This window comes from Barbatula barbatula (assembly GCF_947034865.1).
Source record: "Barbatula barbatula genome assembly, chromosome: 19".
NCBI classification, from domain to species: Eukaryota; Metazoa; Chordata; class Actinopteri; order Cypriniformes; family Nemacheilidae; genus Barbatula; species Barbatula barbatula.
In genome coordinates, this window is record NC_136782.1 from 16,690,742 (window position 1) to 16,711,802 (window position 21,061).

At 36.5% G+C, this 21,061-nt stretch overlaps 3 protein-coding genes across 3 annotated transcripts; 2 read left to right on the forward strand and 1 right to left on the reverse strand.

Annotated features, from left to right (window-relative positions):
• Positions 1-862: 862 nt before the first annotated feature.
• hmgb1b (high mobility group box 1b) lies at positions 863-4,403 on the reverse strand. Its single transcript, XM_079481519.1, has 5 exons — positions 4,287-4,403; positions 2,710-2,865; positions 2,433-2,578; positions 2,177-2,351; positions 863-1,542 (listed from the first exon to the last, which is right to left on the reverse strand). Exons 2-5 carry the CDS (start codon positions 2,854-2,856, stop codon positions 1,429-1,431), a joined length of 582 nt encoding a protein of 193 aa, XP_079337645.1. The 5' UTR covers positions 2,857-2,865; positions 4,287-4,403; the 3' UTR covers positions 863-1,428.
• Positions 3,286-10,001, forward strand: tex26 (testis expressed 26; the record flags this gene model as incomplete). The annotated part of the gene is made up of 5 exons (XM_079480666.1): positions 3,286-3,428; positions 9,182-9,347; positions 9,443-9,584; positions 9,692-9,868; positions 9,922-10,001. The coding sequence occupies 5 exons, from the start codon at positions 3,286-3,288 to the stop codon at positions 9,999-10,001; spliced, it is 708 nt and encodes a 235-aa protein (XP_079336792.1).
• Positions 10,002-12,518: 2,517 nt separating this feature from the next.
• On the forward strand, positions 12,519-20,985 carry wdr95 (WD40 repeat domain 95; the record flags this gene model as incomplete). The annotated part of the gene is made up of 25 exons (XM_079480667.1): positions 12,519-12,713; positions 15,180-15,245; positions 15,454-15,684; positions 15,768-15,853; positions 15,944-16,036; positions 16,195-16,240; positions 16,339-16,385; positions 16,644-16,761; positions 16,903-16,972; positions 17,160-17,373; positions 17,561-17,666; positions 17,976-18,127; positions 18,225-18,327; positions 18,422-18,528; positions 18,615-18,694; positions 18,834-18,888; positions 18,971-19,016; positions 19,210-19,269; positions 19,360-19,525; positions 19,890-19,991; positions 20,069-20,127; positions 20,208-20,346; positions 20,418-20,457; positions 20,571-20,659; positions 20,828-20,985. 25 exons carry the CDS (start codon positions 12,519-12,521, stop codon positions 20,983-20,985), a joined length of 2,628 nt encoding a protein of 875 aa, XP_079336793.1.
• Positions 20,986-21,061: the final 76 nt, after the last annotated feature.

The following is a 21,061-nucleotide window of genomic DNA, read 5'->3' on the forward strand; positions in this document are numbered from 1 at the left end:
AATGGCTAATACATATACAATATTTATAAATGAAGACAAAAATAGCATTACATGTTATATTCACAAAGTTGTATCCTTTATTGTGTACATATGTTGCACACATGTTCCCATAATAGGCAAAGAAATGTAATGCATGCCCCTAAGTTCTTTTTCTTCATATAGTTATCATGAAACGTTATCATGTTGTTATCATATAGTTATCATGAAACGTTATCATGTTGTTATCATATAGTTATCATGTTGGTCTACTGTGTGTCCTTAAAATAGTGCTTTCTTCTGTAAATTCCTTTTTGTAAAAATATGACTCTAATGTTTATTTTTTAAGTAAATACTTGGCTTATAAATTGAAATACATGTCGATATACATGCATAAGTAAATAAATGTGTGTTTACTGTACATCTTTCTACAGATATCAGCAAGTCCAAGAATGATGTACCAGTACAGTCCATCTTGAATATATTCCCAACCACTTTGATGGGGGACAGAAAACGGTGCTCAGGCCAAACTGGTATAATTGATCCAGCATTGTTATGCCAAGTTAAGTGTGGACTCAACTGTCCACAATAGGAAATGGCACATTGTTGTACTCTGAATGCATTTTTTATGGCCCTACCTCTTTTGCACCTTCACTCACTCTTGCACTACTGTACAAAACGAATGTTTATATGATTGTAAAGTAAAATAAAGTTTGTAATCTTTAAATATATTTTTTTGCAATTTATTTAATGTGCCCCTCTGGTTAAACACTGGCCCCTCCTTGGCCCCCCTAGTAAATTTTGTCTAGAACCGCCACTGCTTCTGATCCACCAATCTGCTAACTAGTGAACTTTTTTGTTTAAAGTAGCATTCTGCAATCATTTCACATAAAAAACTACATCCTTCAATAATTTCTCAAAAGTTCCACAATGTTTAATCACCACTCAGATGAGCCAAATTACTAATTCTTAATACAGTCACTTCAGATATTAACTATATATGGTAGAAAAGAACAAGACCGGTTTCTAAAAAAAGAAATGTTTACTTCAGACACATTCTTGAATGTCAAACAAAGCTGCATTCTTGTGATTAGAGTGGTATTCAAAGTACAGTTCAAGAACCTCTTGATGGCAAATACGAAAAATATTTTTAAATATTAATATGATCTACATAAACAAGATAATTGTGCTATGCACCTTCAGAGAAACAGTTCAATTCATAACATATAACTCTTAAACTGTTCCTGACAAGAACTACCACTAAAAAAGGAAACAATTATAAGACTGAAGACACATAGTGTTAACTTTACAAAAGGAGAATAAGACTATACATCTTAAAAACGTTGCATGAACACAGCCTAACAATTCTCGTTTCTGTTTGTAGATGTGAACCGTACATAACCGTACAATTATGGCATGAACAAGAATCTAGGCTCCCCGTCGGTAGCTAATCTACTCATCATCCTCATCTTCTTCTTCCTCCTCCGCATCTTCGTCTTCATCCTCCTCATCATCGTCTTTTTTGGACAAGCCTGCAATTCCCTTTGTGCGGTATAGGGCAATATCCTACAAAATAAACATCCCTGACGTTAGGGAAATGATTTAGCATCTCTACAGTCCATATGACTTTAAATTCATTAGCATGTTAAAGGAATTGTTTACTTTCGACATCAATTTTCATGATAATTTACTCACCCTTGTTGTCATCCAACATGTTTATGTATTCTTTCTTTAGTCGAAAAGAAATTAAGGTTTTTGATGAAAACATTCTAGTATTATTCTCCATATAGTGGACTTCAATGGACAATGGAACGATTGAAGGTGAAAATTACAGATTCAGTCGTGAACGCGCTTTGCAGAACAGAGCAAGGCGTGTGTTTGTGTTTATAAAGCAAATACATTTTTTTCGGAAAATTACCAACCCTTATTCATTGTCTGGTATCGTTTAAAGCTCTTTGAAGCTGCACTGAAACTGTAATTTTCACCTTCAACCGTTTGGAGTCCATTAAAGTCCACTATATGGAGAATAATCCTGGAATGTTTTCATCAAAAGCATTCATTTCTTTAAACATCTTTGATGACAACAGGGGTGAGTAAATTATCATGAAAATGTTTGTAGAAAGTGAACAATTTCTTAAAGGAACATTTAAGATAAAGGCTACTAAGAGCACAAAACAAATGGAATCAAGAATTAAGTTACCTTGTCATACTTCTCCTTAAGCTTGGCAGCCTTTTTCTCATAAGGCTGCTTTACTTCAGCCGATGAGCTGTTCCACATTTCTCCAAGCTTCTTAGCAATGTCTCCAATGGTCAAACCTGGGTTCTCCGCCTTAATTTTAGTGCGGTAATCACCACAGAATATGAAGAATGCTGACCTTTTGAGGAAATAAAGACCACATATTCAAATTAAACTGGGACACAAAAAATGGGTGGGGGAGGTGTTTGGGTGAACATACGGTGGTCTTTTGGGTGCGTTAGGATCCTTAAATCGCCTCTTCTTCTCACCCTTGGGTGGGATGTAGTTCGTCATCTCTCTCTCATAGCGAACTTTATCTTGCTTTGCCATATCCTCAAACTTACCCTTTTCTTTGGCGGACATTGTCTGTATAGAAGGAGATAATTATGAAAAAAGTTTAACTAACAAAATAAATAATGCACTGTGGAAAAATGCTTAATCATAAATATTTCAATTCAATTTCATTTTTTTTTGCACAGAAACAGAACAGTACCTACCCTCCATCGCTCTGAACACTTCTTCGAGAATTCAGAGAAGTTAACACTGGCTTCAGGGTGCTTCTTTTTGTGCTCTTCGCGACATGTTTGCACAAAGTAGGCATAAGAGGACATCTTCCCCCGGGGCTTCTTTGGATCTTTACCCATCTTTACCCTCTAAAACAAACACACAACATTTTAAAGTCATAAATATTATATTCAAAACCACCTGGAAAATGTTGTGATAAAACTCTATTTTAATAAGTGCTTCTCTGTAATATTGAGTAGGTCGATAATATGTACTGTGAGCAGGAATATTGCAATAAATATTCCAAGATGAAACACGAAGCGCTGCGCCCTCCTCGGGTTCACGGTGAAAGACAAGGGCATCTTTAATTTCAAAAAACAAAATCCCCATATTTAATGATTTAAAAAACATTCCCGTCATTTCACTCCCTTTATATAATAATCAATTTTATCCGGACCTCGTAGCGCCGCTGCCCGAAAACGGGTATGTGTAATTAATATAAAGGGCCCCAAAATGCCCAAGCGGTGCAACAATAATATTTTTTCTTCCATTTTGAATAAGCCGTCTTCATGAGAGAAAGTCTCACTGAATTGTCTCCTCCCACATTCCTGTGTAATTTCGAGGACCTAAAATCAACGCTCTCCGTCCGTTTTTTCGCCCCTGACCCCCCGCTTTCTGATATGATCGCCTCCCCTATGGAAGAAGTTGGTCGGTATGGACACAATGCTTGAAACTATAAGCGCTTTGCTGTGGGAGTTCCGCTCCCGTTAGTCCTCCGTTCAACTGGAGCCACATGAGCGCAGCCAGCAGAGCCAACATGGCTTCCTCTCTCTCTCCCTTTATGTCTATGAGCCACAGCCGCATACGCTAGAAACAATATAAATACATATTTCTTACCATTTTCGCCTGGAAAACAATAGCATTGCATGTAATGGAGCCTTGGGCTTTCATATAGCCTAAGTTAAAGAAGAAACGCAACCACGCCGCGCTTGAATTTTATTTTATTAGATAAGTTGAATGACGCTCACTGCCCGTCCGTCTCCATCCCCCGCCAGTCACGGGCAAAACGCACTGAATATCCTCCGAATGCAAGCCAACCACATCTCGCTACAGAATAGGGACCAACACGTCCCGTTATGAAAGTACAGATATATGCGTGCACAAAATGACGAGGATGTTTAAATATATCCGAGGTGTTATTTTTGTGTGAATGAGAGAATGCCACGCACGTAACGCACACAATAACAGCCTTTGCGGAGACCTCAAAAAGCTAGCCGCTTTAGCTGGGATGGCTCTCGGGCAAATATAACAGCCCATCGCAATGAAGACGAGCTGAATGTTGCCTTTTACAAAATATCTGTCCCCTTCTCGGAGCATTTTTCTCCCGTCGGGACATTTTACTGTGTAACTAAGCGGGCGCGCGCGCGCACGGACACGCTGACTGACTGGATAATAGAATCTGACAAAGATGGGTCGGTTCTGTCTTTATCAAATACGCAACTATCAATATGGAATTTGTGTCGCAAAATAAGATGTTAACAGGGCGTGACAATGTTTTGACAAAACTCACCACTGAGATTCTCCTCTATCTGCGGCTTCTGTGGATGTCTAGATAATGGGGCTTTCAAGTACAATAACAGCGATGCGCGCTCTTCCAAGTGCGTGCAGAACCCCTACGCTTACGAGAGACACGGCATACAGTCGCGAATCCTATTGGCTACCGCCAAGTCTTGAGCGCATGTGATTGGCTGCCGGTGATCTATAGCCCGAATGAGAGCCGAGCTGTGGTTGGATGATTTGGGTGGGGAAACGTCATATTTTTTCAACGGCGCGTTAATATGAAAAGACATGTTGGCAGTGGCGCAAAAAGTGGGTATGCGCCGCTATATGGGGGGCGCCAACGCGATGGTTTAATAAATGTGAAATAATAAAAGTTATATACATTTTACTAAAATGTATATAAGTTATTGTATATATAAAAAGTTATATACATTTAAGATGACTAACAGGCTAGGCGGCACCGGTGCCCTCATAAGATTCCATCATATAATTTATTTAGACATAGAAGGGTAATATCGCGAGTGGGCGGGGCGCCGTGAGTTACGTTAAGGACGCAGTAACGTTGGTGAGTTGTCGTTGAAAGTTGAATTTGAAAAAGATGGATAAACCAAAAAAGCTGTCGGGGGCTAAAAATAGAAAAAGAAAGATGGAAAAAGGAGACGGCCTGTCAAGGGATGCGACAGCAGCTAAATACGTGGATGGTGAAAGGCAACAGGTAGGATTCAAAATGTGACGTCTATTCTTGCAAATACAATATTCATGTTAACAGACTAACGTTAGCTAGCGAGCTTGCTGAGCAACCGACCGTCGGAATCACGAATAGATTTGCTACCAAACTTGGAGGCTTGCAAATATAAATATTGATTGGCAAGTGTTTGCTAACTTAATGCAAAATAATGTTGCTGCTGATATCTACATTTATATTTTGGTTAAACCCTATTCTACCAATGCCATGCATGACATATCTCAATTTTATTAAAGTGAAATAAGAACTGCTAAATATAAGGTAGCATGCACAATAAATGACTAGAAGCTGGAAAACATTCCTTATGCTATAAGGCTGGTTTATCATGGATTTTATTTTACCACTAGCTTCATGTTAGCTCAGCTGTGCTGTCAGACATACAGGCTACTTTACATCTGCTGGGTGACATGGAAGCTGCAAGGGCCACATTTCTCCTTCTTTAAAGATCTGTGCTATATGTATGTACACTGTATGTGTGTATGTATATATATCAGCACAGACCTTTAAACAGAGAGAGATGTGACCCTGTAATTACTTTTCTATATGTATGTGTGTGTGTCATATTTGTACTTTTTAAAATCCCAAATGTTAATGTAATTTCAACAGCAGCACAACCTTACTGCATAATAGTTGTCTTATCTGATGCCATCCCTAGGCTGATTTAAAAATTGAATTTAGGCTGCTATATTTAACAGCAAAGTTAGGTAGGTCTGACATTAGGTGGAAGTGTAGAGGGAGCTTGATACCAACTTCATACTTGATACCAACAGATTAATTTCTTAATATTATTAATATGGAAAAGGTAGGGGTGTAATGGTTCACAAAATTCAGGGTTCGGTTCGATACGATACACTTGTGTCACGTTTCGGTACGGATCGGTACGTTTTAGATACGGCAAAAAGAAAGAAATGGCAGAGAAATTTCCATGAATACATTTTTATATATTTGTGTCCACCATATAATTATGGTAGGCTTACAGTAGCTGTCTGATATACTTTTAAAATAAACCTTTATTATTTCAATACATGATGATGTCCGGCACACTTTTTTATTTAGGGGGGGCGCCAAAACTGTTTCTGCATACCCCCCTAACACTGTGTAGTTGCGCCCCTGCAATACATTTTATAGTAATATATATAAGTCTAATATTCAATTCGATGAATGTGATAGATTTATCGAATCAGTTAAAGCATTTACCCCAACTATATCTGAACAATTTAAATTGGATTGTGATGTCCCATTACTAAAGTGGAGATCTCAGAGGCTGTTAGCTCATTGAAAAAAAGGAAATCTACAGGTAATGATGGGCTCTCAGTTGAATTTTATCTGCGTTTTTGGGAAATTATTGAAAATCCTATATTTGATTTATTTAAAGAATGTACATTAAAAAGGAAATGTCCACGAGTATGAAGCAAGGTTTAATATGTCTTCTCCCTAAGCCTGATAAAGATCATTTAATGATAGAAAATTGGAGGCCTATTACACTCTTAAATATTGACTACAAAATGTTATCATTGATTTTTGCCAAACGGTTAAAAAGGGTCTTCATGAGATAATAAGTGAAACACAAACAGGTTTTATGTCTAACCGTCACATTAGCTCTAATATAAGACTTGTTCTCGACCTGCTGGACTATTCTGATAACATCAATACTGATGCAGTGATAGTATTTCTTGATTTTTATAAATCATTTGATACAAATTGGAAATTCGAGTAACTCAATTAGCGGATGATACAGCTCTCTTTTTGAGTGACAAACATCAGATTGATAATGCTATAACCCTAATTGACCAATTTTCAGCTGCCTCAGGTTTAACGCTTAATAAATCTAAATGTGAAATCTTATGTTTGTATCAGACTGAAGAGGATAAAATGTTTAATATGCCTGTTAAGACATGTGTAAAATATTTAGGTATTCATATCTGCAAGGATCATAAAGAACATCAACAACTTAACTTTTCGACTAAATTGAAGAAAACTCAAATAATATTGAATTTATGGCTTCAAAGAGACATCTCTATTTTAGGAAAATTTTCCAATTCCAAACCAAATTTTTAATTTTCCAAATTAAAATTGATTTATATATTGACTCTCTTAAATTAGTTAAAAATAAGAAAGCTTTACTAATAGCTAGAATATATTCAAATCTCTTTAATTAATAAACCCTATTATCATTATTATTACTGATGTTTGTAAGTCTGTTTATATTTTATCTTTTATTTTTATTTTATTTATTTTAATTGGTTTATTAATCTGTATTTTCATACTTGATGTTTATAATATAGTGTTTGTATATATTATGTTATATAATTCTGTATTTTTGGATTGAGATGACTGAATGTGTGTAAATTTAATCTTATATAATAAAAAAAGCAAGAAAAAAAAAGCCGCTGGTCTATTGATACTAGTGTACGATATTAGGTACGGTTTACATTGCAATGTAGGACATATACGCGCAGAATTGTGGATAAAAGTCAAATTGTCATTATCGATTACAAATATGTACATCTGTAACTGTAGATGTATACGTGCGTAAAGAAAAAAGAAAACACTCAATAATTATAACAAAATAGGCTAATATTAATCTTATTAATAAAACAAAATACCGGTGGTATTGGCAGTGCTCGAATTGAAGGGGGGATAGGGGAGACGGGACCCTGCATTAGGCATCAGTACGAGTAAAAAATAGACTTAGGGGGTCCCTCAAATATTTTTATTTGAGTACAAATTATAATGATATTGACAAATGTGCTTAAATTCATGGAATGGATTTGGTACATTTTGTGAATTCATTATTTACAATAATTGATACTAAGTTTGTTTATGGGCTGTCATGTCACTTTAAATTTGAAACGCCAAACAACCGCTCAAATGTCATTTCTGTATTCATTTGATCTAAAATACAGTAAAAGCCTGTTCATTTATGTAAGCCTGTTTTGATTAATATAGTTATGATCAAATATATTGTGTATTTTGTATAAATTGTATATTTTCGACACCCCCAACCCTACAAAAAAGTCTTGTGGTGGGGACCCCCCATAAGACTTGATTCCATTCGAGCACTGGGTATTGGTATAATAAACGTTCATTCGACTGGGATGAATTCGTTTAACTGTTTTAACTAAGGTTTTTGTCATTTGTTCTGTCACCGTTATCTCATAACCGAAGAGCAGTGATCAATAAAAACACAAAAACACATTCAGGATGCTTTAAACTTGAACAAACACTCCACTTGTACAAAAACACAATCTCCTGGTCTCCAAGTCCTTGTAACAAATTACCAAATGTTATCATAGAAAACGCATTATGTAATGTTTTCCACTGAGAGGCGCTACCACCTAACACACACCCGACTCTCGAACATTACTCTTAAAACTTTTTTTTGTTAAACTCAATTTTCAATCGTTTCCTTTCGTGTTTCAATAATATAGCCTACTCTCCGTGTGACATAATCTGAATAATTATGATAACATTTTAAATATGATGAAACGTCGTCGACGTGTGCCACTGTTCCTGCGAAAAGACCCCCGCTGAGCGTCAATCAGCTCGCGCACACGCTGTTGTGCGTTTCCTAACAACGCCAAACTACAGAAAACACCGCTTGGGATGAACAAATCTACCACAGAGACAAACAATATTTATTATAGTAAATGTATTGGCATATCAAACGTATTTCGTCATAATTCCGGACAAGACTGGCTGTTGCCGATTACTGACCGTGAAACAACAGAGCTTCTGGTTGAAGCGTAATGTGAAGTGAGATGTGCGACAGCTGGACCCTTTGCTTCAAATTGGAGAAGAGTACCAGATTCATTTAATTTCATATAAGGGAAAAACAACGATGGCAAATTATGGTTAGCCTGGATTATTCAATGTTTTCAAAGTTTATAAATTCATGTTCATGTTCAATGTTTTAACTTTATTATGATTATAATGATATTTGGTTATTTACGGTAGCTTTCATTTTCAATTATTTTAAAGATGTTCATAGAAAATTGGAAACATATGAGACTTTACATAAAAGAAACTTTGTTTATAGGCCCATCTCATCTACTCCAGAATTAAGGTAAGTGTTTATTGTATTATTTCATAAAATGTTTGCCACAAAAAGTATGCCACAAATGTAAGGATGCTTTATTTTTTTGCATTTAAAATAAAAGACCAAAAACATCTGTCCGGATCTATAAGAATTCATATGCATTGGATGATCCTGTGGGTATAACTCTGTATAGTGAAGACTTTTGTTGGAGGCCTGTTGCAAAGACTGCCTACATAAGGTCTGCCACCGCATCTGGACAAAGAAGAAACAACCCACACCCAAGTCAGGTATGTATGTATGTATGCTTAAAGTTCAATTCACATGAGAAAATCTAATCCTTGGACTTGTTATCAGTCAAAATGTAACATCTTTTTTAACCCAGGCATTCATGGTATGGGGCTTTTCTCCCAATCAAAAAGAAAGCCTTTCCGATGGCAAACCTTTGACTGAGCAGGACATCCAAAAGGCTCTGAGTGCACAATACAGGTCCACATACAGAGTAGACTTTCTTGGATTACGTCAAGGTGGAAAGAGTTATTGCATATACATTTGATTGATTGATACATACAGAGACACTTATCTTATTTAGGTTTGTGTATGTAGTGTATACTGCATTTTGTCTGATTTACAGGGATGATGAAGAATAGTATAATTCGTGCACCTTCAAACCGGAGTCATGCCGATAATTACTGTACCCAGACTGAAATGAGACACAACTACTGCAAACCCATATTGAAAACTGAGTTTTTGGGGAACTATTCTCGCTATGGATGTAACAAACTGCATGGTGTAGCAGCGAGTGGTATTGGTAAGTTTCAATTGATATTTTATATATTTAACCATATCTGTTGGTGCCTTTAGGCACAATGCAACATAGACACAAGGGGGTTGCCTATAGGTACTCCATACAGAGCAGTATGAATGAAATACACACTGTATAAGATATTTTAAGAGGATATTAATTTATTTAGTACAAGATATATTTCTGTTATTATTTGTTACCATTCATATACACAATTTGAAAGAATAACATATTCCTTGTACATTAAGTCCCCACAGTTGTTCACAGTGACATGAATAACCAGAGATACTGTAAACAGCAGACCACCTATAATAAGCATTTTGGAAGCCAACATACAGATGTAACATCAGTTATCCGTTCCATTCAGCCACAGATGTTTAAACAGTTTTGTAAGAATCTTGCATCTGAGAGAGGTGAGAAATACTGCTCCTAAAACTTATACCCATGATTTATTTCTTCTAAATCTAGAACTCTAATGCACTAAACAGTATGCAATAGAACAAGTATTATATGGATTTTTTACCTCTGCAGAAAATAAAAATGTGAAGACATTGTTGCGCACAGCTATCCCCTCTGCTCATGAATGGAGGATGAAGAAATCTGGTGTATTCTTGCAATCCCCTCCCACTCTAGAGAGGATGTCCGCCTGGCCCGGACCTTTATAAAGCTAACATTTTGAAAAGCTATATGGATTGTATATGTATTTTGGTGTGGCTGTTTGAGGGTCAATTTAGTGGGCGCTCACTCTAAAATATCTCATATAAGTCGGTCAAATCATGTTTTGATTTTAGTCTAGAAATGTTTTAAAAATAATAACAATTAATAATAATAACAGATTTGATGTTTGAGACATCTTCAATACTCAATAATTAATAAAGCACTCAGTAAATGATACGTGTTTGAGTTATACTTGAGGAATCCTTCACCCAAAAATGAAAAGTCTTATTTTTACCCCCTCTCATTCGAGACATGTATGAAGGGAGCTTTTGAAGAATGTTGGTAACCAACCATTGGACCCCATCGACTTCCATAGTATGGACACAAAGCCTCTGAGACATTGCTCAAAATATTATCTTTTGTTTAATTTTTTGGTGAACTTTCCCTTTAACTCTCTTAAACTGCAATTGATGCCGTGTTACCGACACATCGGAAGGGATATTTCCCACAACAAACGTGAAAGTAACGTCTGGATTTAGTCAAATGATAAGTATTCAGTAACATTAAAACATTTTCTGCCATATTGATTTAGTAGCATTACAACATTACAAGTTTCATACATTATTTCCAGGTTGAAGTGGGAACTATCGAATTTCCGAGAACACGTGAAGGCAGCATAAGTGGTTACACCAACATAAGACATTTTGAAAGAAATAGTTCTTCATGGTAACAGGTGTATAATTCTACTTTTAAAGCAAGACTTGCAAATAAAAAAAATGCAAATATTTCTTAAAAATACACTTGTAAGCAATTGTAACAATTAAACAACGATTTAAATTGAGCCCTCAGCACGCAGATGAACCATCCCGCTTGTGCTTTGTGTATCAGGTAACCTAAGACTCAGGTGTGCTGTGTCTCTAAGCACTCATTAGATTTGCATGCAGCCATAGCTTGTGGAACAAAAACGAACCAGCCGCCGTCAAGTCTAGAAGAGGGGAGAATCTATCTGGACATGCCACTAGGTAGAAAAAATCGGCCCTCGTCTGCTGGAGCCAAACTTGAGACCCAGAACAAGCACAGGTATTCAGCTTAACGCTTTTTGTCGAGCTCTATCTTGACAAGGATTAATTTCCCACATATTTAGGGAAGGCAACGCTCATTTGCTCAGCCCTACCGTGAAAGTGCTCTTGATACAGAGACAAATTTGTTGTGGTGTGTGACTTTTATCTCAGCATGAGCAATAGATTTTGCAGCTCATTTGTATTCAGGCATTTATTCCAAGACCCGACCTTGACTATCTCTTCTGTTCTTCAGTGTTTACTGTTGCTATAGGAATAAGGAGAATGCTGCTGCCGTGCAGAAGTACTGTACCTGTTTGTGTCCTTGAGGTTGAATTAAATAATCTTTTAGCAGACAAATATTGCTTGACTGTAATATAATTTTATTTGACCCACGCTCGGCTTTCACAAATGTCATTTGAAGAGCATAAATGTCTTCTGACAATGTTGACATTTTAAAATGTAATGATTAAATGTTTCTTTTATCCTTATACTTTATGAAATATACACATAGGTTTGGCTCATAAAATTGTTTAAAGCAAACATACTTCTTTAAAATACTTTTTAGGCCAACATGTAGTGTTGTTATGTGAAATTAGATATGTATTAATTAATGTATTGCTTATTAAATTGATTGAAAAATTGAAAGTTATTTAATATTTTAGGTTGCATGTGCTCACAATTAACTTAAGTTTTCAAAATATATTTGAAGGGCTCAGAATTTTTTCTTTGATCAAATCGAATTATTAAGTGAAGTACCTAGACATCTTTATTTGTTGTTTATATTTAAAACAATTGAATGAAAATATGACGATTTATAATATGTTAATAGACAAAATACAGTCGGTACATACTTGTGAAGTATTTTGACAGAACCTGTGCATGGTGCATCCATACTGAACCAAAAGACTGGCATGGGGTATAGACAGCTGTCTGCCAGGATGCCCCCTACTGGTGGAATGATCCTCAGTAATATGGGTCCTACTGAGAAGAGCCGAAAAATTCCTGACTGGCTGGAAAAAGAGCTGTTGAGGCAAGAACCCAGACGACAGTCTCTTGCCCTGGGAGACACAGCTAAACTCAGCATGCGGCAACACCACAGAGGAGATTTCGGCAACAAACTCTATGATCTGAAGGTAAAGGTTACAGGGTGTCACAGCATCTGCCACTTGGCTGTATTTCCAAGCAGTTGTGTGCCATCTATTGAATGGCAGCTTGCCCTAGCACCAATTTATGCAAATTAAATGCTATAATGGCAGATCAGGGAGTTGGCCAGCTGGACTGAGGCACTTCCCAAACCCAAAGGCTTTTCTTTTGAAAATAAATTAATGACAAGCCTAAGGACTTAACTAGTTTGCAACTGGTGCATTACAGAAGTTATCAACATGTTTTAGTGACGTAAGTTGGTCAGGAGACGGCACAAAACAACAATCACAAATGCAAACGAGCAAAGCACAAATTACAATGGCGTAGTATTTTTTGGAAATACATTTTTGCGACATCTGCAATGAATCTGACAAGCATTCTGACTCACCGTTTCTTTCCGCTACCTTTAGGATTAGTTATGGGGTCTGGGTTTACAGATAAGGATCAATCAGATAACAGCCTGACTATTGTGTGAACCAAGCAGAAGTAAGATAGTCCCTGCCTAACAGTAACATAACAGACAGACTATTTTAAACACCAGTGAATTTAGAGTTGTTTCACAATATATCAACCACAGGCGAGCTGTGAAAGTCTGCTGTTATAAAAAAAATTGTATCTGCTCTTAACATGGCATTAGAGATCCTTCACCCAAAAAACGAAGATGCTGTCTTCATTTACTCACCTTCGGGTTGTTCAAAATCTGTATACATTTATTTGTTGTGATGAACACAAAGAAATAGGAAGAATGCTTATAACCAGACAGATTTGCCTCCCATAAGAAAAAAAAACATTTGTTTTGTTCAGTTGTACACAAAAGACATTTTGAAGAATGTAGTACAACAAACAGTTCTGGGGCACGATTGACCATTGTATTTTCCCCTATTATGGTTGTTAATGGGGGGCAAAATCTGTCTGGTAATGAGCATTCTTCCAAATATTTTTCTCTGTGTTTGTTAGAACAAATACATTTATACAGATTTGGAACAACTTAACGTAAATGATGACAGAATTATCATTTTGGGGTGAAGAATCACTTTAATATGATTTTTAATGTAGTTTACAACAAAGCACATCCAATGATTAAGCTCCAGTGTTAACTCAACCGGGGGCATCAACAAACATCCGAGTCCCAATTGATGATTTAAATGAAGACAAAACAAGCACTAAAAACCTAAACAATTAAGATACTTCTGATTATTTTTATAACATTTTATATATTTTATGAGTATACCAAACTGTGTTAATGTCAAACCTGTTAGGAAACCAGACTGGCTGCTTGCCAATAAGTGACATTTTGAATCAAGTAGGATCTGTTAATTCATCAGCTCTGTGACCTTTGGATGTGAAACCAGTGCAGGGTAATCCGTCATGTCCACTAATTGGACCGACTGACACAATAGACTTGCATTATTTATTTTAGCAGTGTGCTCGAGCGTGTACCAAAGTAGGCAAATCAATGACTTTTTCTTTATCAAGCTCAAATTTGTGTCGTGCTGAAAACAATTTGCCATCTGACTACTCACCAAAATGGGCATGAAAGTTACAATCTGTATCTATTATGGATATTTAAGCATCTCTCGCTCTCAAGCAAGCAATCAATGCCAGGTATAGCACTGGCTCATTTATTAACTGAGATTGCAAGATGACCTTTTTTCTTTATTATTTTAGTTCTCACACAGCTCCAATCAGCATTAAATGCAAAATAAATCTGATGATATGAAGCTGAATAATTTCATTAAATTTGATAGAAATATCTATATAAATTTTTTTAACGGTAATACAATTGAGAGATTTGCCTGTCTTGTATCTTTACGTGCTGATATCTCTCTTTATTTAAAGCCCTTAAGTTAGGACCGTGTTAAGTGTGCCAATGTAAAATGTTGTTTTCTTTGCCTTTTAATATCCTCCTTAAAAATGCAATTCAGTTTTGAAGTTTTTGCATAATTTCAATTATTTTATCTTTAAACTTTTATCATTAAATTCTTTATCTTTAATATTTCAAACAGATGGAGCATGTGGTGTCTTATGACAATCTAACACATTTTAAACTGGCCTTTGATGTAAGTATATGAATTTTATTCAACACTTAAACATACTATTATTAAATAGACAGTGGGCTTCTTTATTCCCTTTTGTTTTGCAGGAGTTTGCAAAGGCTGGTATCAAGAAACTTGATTACCCACAATTCCGATCTGTTGTTAAAAAATGCTCAGGTTTGCATGCTGTTGTGAGTATCATTGGCTTTTCAAGAGCGTATAATAAGCAGTTACAAGATTGAGATGATTTTGTATTGTGCAAATATAATGTATTGAAAAAATTGCACATTCTGTATTCTGTTCCTTGTCAATGGATTATAAAATGCATGAGAGACTCCAAATGTTTATTGACTGTATAAATGTTCTCTTCCCCAATCCTCTCACGATTACTCTCCTCTAACACTGCTTGAAATGTCACAGAAAGATGCTCAAATTCAGCAACTTTTCATGAAGATCGATTACACCAGCGATGGCAAGATTGAATGGGTATGAATAATTCAAAAATTCCCCTTTACATGACAAACTTATCTTGTAATGCACGAACAGACAATTTGTTATATGCAAAGTTGAATCAAAGTTTAAAGTCGATTTTTGCTCTTAAAAAACGTTTAAAGAACAAACTATTGTCCTAATAGTCGTTAAACTACTTCATTTAAATTAATAAGGCCTACATGTATTTCTTCTTTTCATTCAGCATGAGTTTTGCACTTACATGCACCTGGAGTACAAAGTGAAAGAGGAGACAGTGCGGCGCAGTACGATGGCGACTTTCACTTTGCCGGCTAAAATAATACCTCTGAGCCGTGGGGAACCTGTTCTTAAAATTCAAGCCGCTCATGACGGCACCATTGTTACGGTCAGAGAAGATGGAGTTGTCAACTACTGGAGCCCTAAGCTTCAGCTGAAGAACAACAAAAATGTGTTTGTGGGTAACCTAGTTTTCAGACATTTTCATTATTATATAATTGAGATCCTGCATTTGATATGCATCATTATATTTTCATCCAGCCGGAGAGACACATCAGTCAAACGCAGAAACGGGCAACTGATTTTGTACTTGTGACAGAGTATGACAAACTAATTATTGGGACTGGGTAAATAGACTTTAAATCCAAACCTGTATTTTTAACAGACAGCTGTGGACTGTAAAGTGTTCTTATGCATCAATTTCTTCCGCTTTACAGAGCCAGAGAGATCCAGATTTATGAGCTCTCCTCTTTGGAGCCTTGCTGCCAAATAAGTGCACTAGAAACGGTGCCTTTAAACCTGGATTACTGGTGAGTTTAGACATTTATACAGTGAAAAGTATCTCAAACAATGTGGGTATGTTACGTTCATCCATTTCTTATTTAAAACCAAGAACCCACAGCTGCCATTGATGACAATTCTATGTTTGCTTCCCCTTTGATTAAAAAATCAATTTGATTTCTGACAGCTGTACAGGCCCAGATAAATGTCTCATTTTATATGGGGACACTCAGGTTAGTTTATTCCCAATGTTAAAGGGATTCAGTCCAACACGTATGAATTTTATTTAATACTATTTATTTGAATAATCTAAAAGTTTTTGACATTCTAGGGCTGTGTGAACATCATCATAATGAAGTTGTTCTCAGAGACACTCAGGTAAACAGGGCTTTTAATAATCATCCTTTTCCATGAGTTTTGTAAAAGCTAAATTACAAGAGCAAGTCATGCGTGCTCCCCCCTCATTTTCATAGATTCATTAATAAATGAATTGACACGGTTCGCTGGAGAGGCATGAAGATAATGCAAAAGATAACTGACACGTAAAATGCTAAACCCAAATAGACCCGATGGACGTTTTGGTACAAATTAAGGCAATCTCTGATGTCCATTCTTTATAATGCGTTTATTTTCTAGGTTGTGGAAAAAGTCTCCGCAGGTAGAGAACATGCCAAACATCAGCCTTGATCATGCAGTCCAATTTCCAAACATAACATATTTGAGATGGAAAGTCCACCAAGACTGGGTGTCAAAGGTTGAACATCAGTGTTATTTTATCTTCATTGTTATTATTTGTAATGCAGTTTATGCGCAAATGACATGTTTGAACATTCTAAACAGAGATTGATGCAAGTTATATGGGGCTGAACTAAAACGCATTGTTTTTATGCTTCAGGTGAAATACTTTCACAGCATACCTGCTATCATATCTGCATCCAACCATAAAGACTCTGCCCTTGTTATCGGTAACTTTACAAGTTTTTTAAATAAACTGTGAGATGACTTTATTCTGCTTTTAATAAAAAATATTATGTCCAGATTACTCTATATCACAATAATGAGGTTGATTAAAATGAAAATGAATGAAAAAATATCTGTGTGTTTATGACATTTTAACATGGTGTTTTTCTTGAGGGTGCCTTCTTCCATCAGCCGACATCCGCCAACAGATGAACGACGTGTTTGGAGAAGGAAAACCTAAAAAGATCCAAGTACCCAGCAGTCCACAGCTGAGGACGGCTGGTGACCAAAAAGTATTTGCTGTTGGTAAAGGAGTCTTGAGCTTTGACTTCAGTAAAACTGAAAACCTTTTGGTTACTGGTGGGATGGACAAGCTGTTGCGAATGTGGAATCCGTACATGCCGGAGTATGTTTTGAAATACCTCTTATCTTCCTTATAAAGTCGTTTCTCTTTCTTTTACATTGCTCTTAGTCTGGAAAATCACTTGATGTACTTTGATAGGTGTCTGTGTCAGACAAATATAAAATGCACACAGATGATAAAACTGAATTTCTGTGCTAAGCTTGTCACTTTTATGCTCTGAAAATGGCAGAAGACCAACTGGGATTTTGAAAGGTCATTTAGCGCCCATTTACTATGTCTGTATTGCCTCAGAAGACGGACACATTTTCTCAGTCTCCAGAGACAACACTGCTAAGGTGAGGATAGCCAGCCTACTACAAAAACTGAACATTTTAGTCAATTGTTTAACGATTATCTTGGAGACATATTTGAGATATAAAAATATTTCTTACCTATGGGATGTTTACAGCATTGTTTATCAAATATATTTATTTTGACTGAATAATAAAATAGATTATACTGATTAATTCTTGTCCATATGTAAAAGATAAATGATAAACGTTCCGGTCACATGTTTTATTTAACTAAATTCTTCATTAACTTGCTCCATTACCTGGATTTTAAGCAGTCGCTGTATGAAACATGACTGTATTTATTTTGTCTAGATATGGAATATTCAGGATCAGACATGCCTGTTCACCGCACATCCACAAGGAAGTCATATAGAAGGAGAACTGTCAGCGTGCTTCTACTCTTCAGCTGTGAAGGGGCTTTACATTTCTGCAGATTCCCTTGCTTTGCTCTCCCTGCAGACAAAGTACGTATTTACAATATATATATATATATATATATATAATATATATCATGTCCAGCATGTATATTATATATCATATTATATATCCCATCTGTTATAGACCGCAGCATAAGGGCCGTCAAGTTGTGTCTCATTGTGAGCCAGTGTTGTGCTGTGGATACAGTGAAGAATTCAGGCAGGTGGTGAGCTGCTCAGAGGGATCGGTGAGTACTTTAAAGGTCCAATGTATGGAATTAAGCAGAATCTAGTGGTGAGGTTTTTTTATGTAAATTAACATGTGGATTTATTAAAACTCAGGTTGTCAAAGTCTGGGACGTGCACACTGGAGCTCAAGTGTTTGAATATGGGTGTGCGCATGGACAGGCTGCTATTACCTGTATGGCCTTTGACAGTAACGGAAGGAGGTGAGAGAGTTAAATAATCTTGCAAAATAAATAAATTGTCATTTAAATATATTTTAATACGTAAATTATATCATTATTTTCTCTAGGTTGGTGACTGGTGGAAGAGACGGCTCCCTCAAAATGTGGAACTTTAACAATGGCGAATGCCTAAAGATTCTCAGGGCAGGTCAATAATTCCCGTTGTAGATTTCAATGTTTATTTCATCTATTTGTTTGCTTTCTGAATATGACACATTCAGAGTATTAGTCATATTATTCCACATACACCGTACATCTATTGGCAAATAATTGTGTGTGTTTCTCAGGTAGAAGATGTGCAGAGATTTGTGACTGCTCTTATCTTAAGCTGCACAGGAGCGCGTGAGTCTCCGTTCACAGCGAATGGCATCATTTCTAAAGATATTTCCTCGTTATATTTGTCTCTTTTTAATTGCTTTGACAGGTTTGTGATATCTGTCGGTTGGGGCCGCAGGATTGACATTTACTCGGTGAGTAAGAGTGGGAAAAGGTATCCAGCCACAACTCCCCCAGATGTCTCTCATAAAACGGTTAACTGTCTTGCCCTCGGTGCTCTTGCCTTTATTTCAGTTCATTTTCATGTTTCATTTACTTGTGCCTTCCTCCCTTGTGCACTGGTGAAAGTGTGTTTTTTAAATGTATAAATGTTTGAACTTTTGACAGGACTCCATTGAAGAATCTCAGTACAATCAGAAACCAAAACCTTCCTGGCAGGATGATGTGGTATGAGCATGTTTTTAAACACACGTTTATCTAAACACGTGCACTTTGTATCATCGTCCTTGCTGAAAACAGTTATGTTGACTCACACAGAGGATTGGACACAAAGAAGACATCTTATGCATCGCACACTGTGCGCCTCATCTCTTGACCACTGGCAGCTACGATGGTGAGATCATCGTGTGGAATGTGGTGTCTGGCCGTATACAGTGTCGCTTTCAGACCCCTCAGACTCTCGACACTAGTACCAGCACTTGCGGTATGGCAAAATTTCCATTAATGTTCTGATTTGTGTCATAACACAGTGCATGAATACTTAAAGTGTGAGTTCACCCAAAATGAAAATCTTTATTACCCACCATCATCTCATTACAGACCTGTATGACTGTATTTCATCTGCAGAAGAAATTATATTTTAGAAGGAATGTTAATAATAACCAAACATCACTGCCCCCCCAATGACTTCCATTGTATGAACAAAACCACTTAAACATTTCTCAAAATATCTTATTTTGTGCTCCATAGAAGAAAGTGTCATTCACATGTATGACATATTTTGAACATATAAGGATGAATAAAAAATCCAGGGTTACAGTGTCTGTTGTTCTGTCTATTGCATATAGTCCTTAAGAACACAAGTGTTGTGAGTCTTATCTTCCTAAAGACTCGGGCATTCGTCACTGAACTGTCCTCTTCTGCTTGGCTCATATCTTCAGGATGTCAAGGTATGAGGCACATTTATGATGAACAAAAAGACATTCACTACGCAGAACATCCAACCTAAACATATTTCCTCTCAAAGGTTATCTGAACTTCTGGAGCGTTCTGAACGGGGGAAAGTTCATTACATCTTTTCAAGATGTGAGTATAACTCATAATTCAGTTCAGTGTTGATTAAAACTGCCAAAAGAGTCCTAATAACCCATTGTCTGGTGCTTAAGTCTCATTCAAAGCAGAAGATTGTGAAACTGGCTTTAACGAAAGACGACAGCTTGCTTTTCACAGCCGATCATGTCGGTTTCATCTCTGTCTATGATGTCAAGGAATATGCCCTGCACCCTGAGCAAAAGCCTCCTGAAAGTATGAAGACTTATATAAGTTTGTTCTTTAATTAATTTTATTGAACTTTGATGCGGTATTATTCATTTCAGAGGTGAACGTTTGGCGAGCACACATCAGCAGAATCACTGGGTATGTTCTTTAAACTTCTTTTATATAAACCATGTTCTAAACATTTTGTTTTATATTACTTTTAGTTATTTTTGAAAAATTCAATGAATGTTGAATTATGACATCTTTTCAAGATTAAAGATAATTGAAGATGACCATCTTCTGCTCACCTCATCAGTGGACTGCTCGGTACGGCTGTGGAATGTCCACGGGCATTTTATAGGTACACCTGATGTTTCTTTGACATCTTTTGTAGCTTTAAGGAACAACAAAACTTGGACAAAACAAATGTTTTGTAAGCCAAGTAAATGAGGACTCACATTTTAGCGTATCAACCAAGAACACTAACAGAACAAAAACGGTTTGTTAAATGACGGTCTGAATTTCACAGGTACATTTGGTCAAGCAGAAAGTTGGAGCATCCACAATCCATCTTCCTGGAAGCAGCCCGATGTTCCCTATGAGGTTCTTGCAGATCCATTAAGCATGCCCTCTCATCCCATACTGGAGAAGGAGATCAATATGGCAGAATTTCTCAATCCTCAATGACAAAGACTGAACATGCATTGACTCCTCATCTGTGCTTAGTAAGTCAGGATATTGAACCATAAGGAGGAAAACGAAA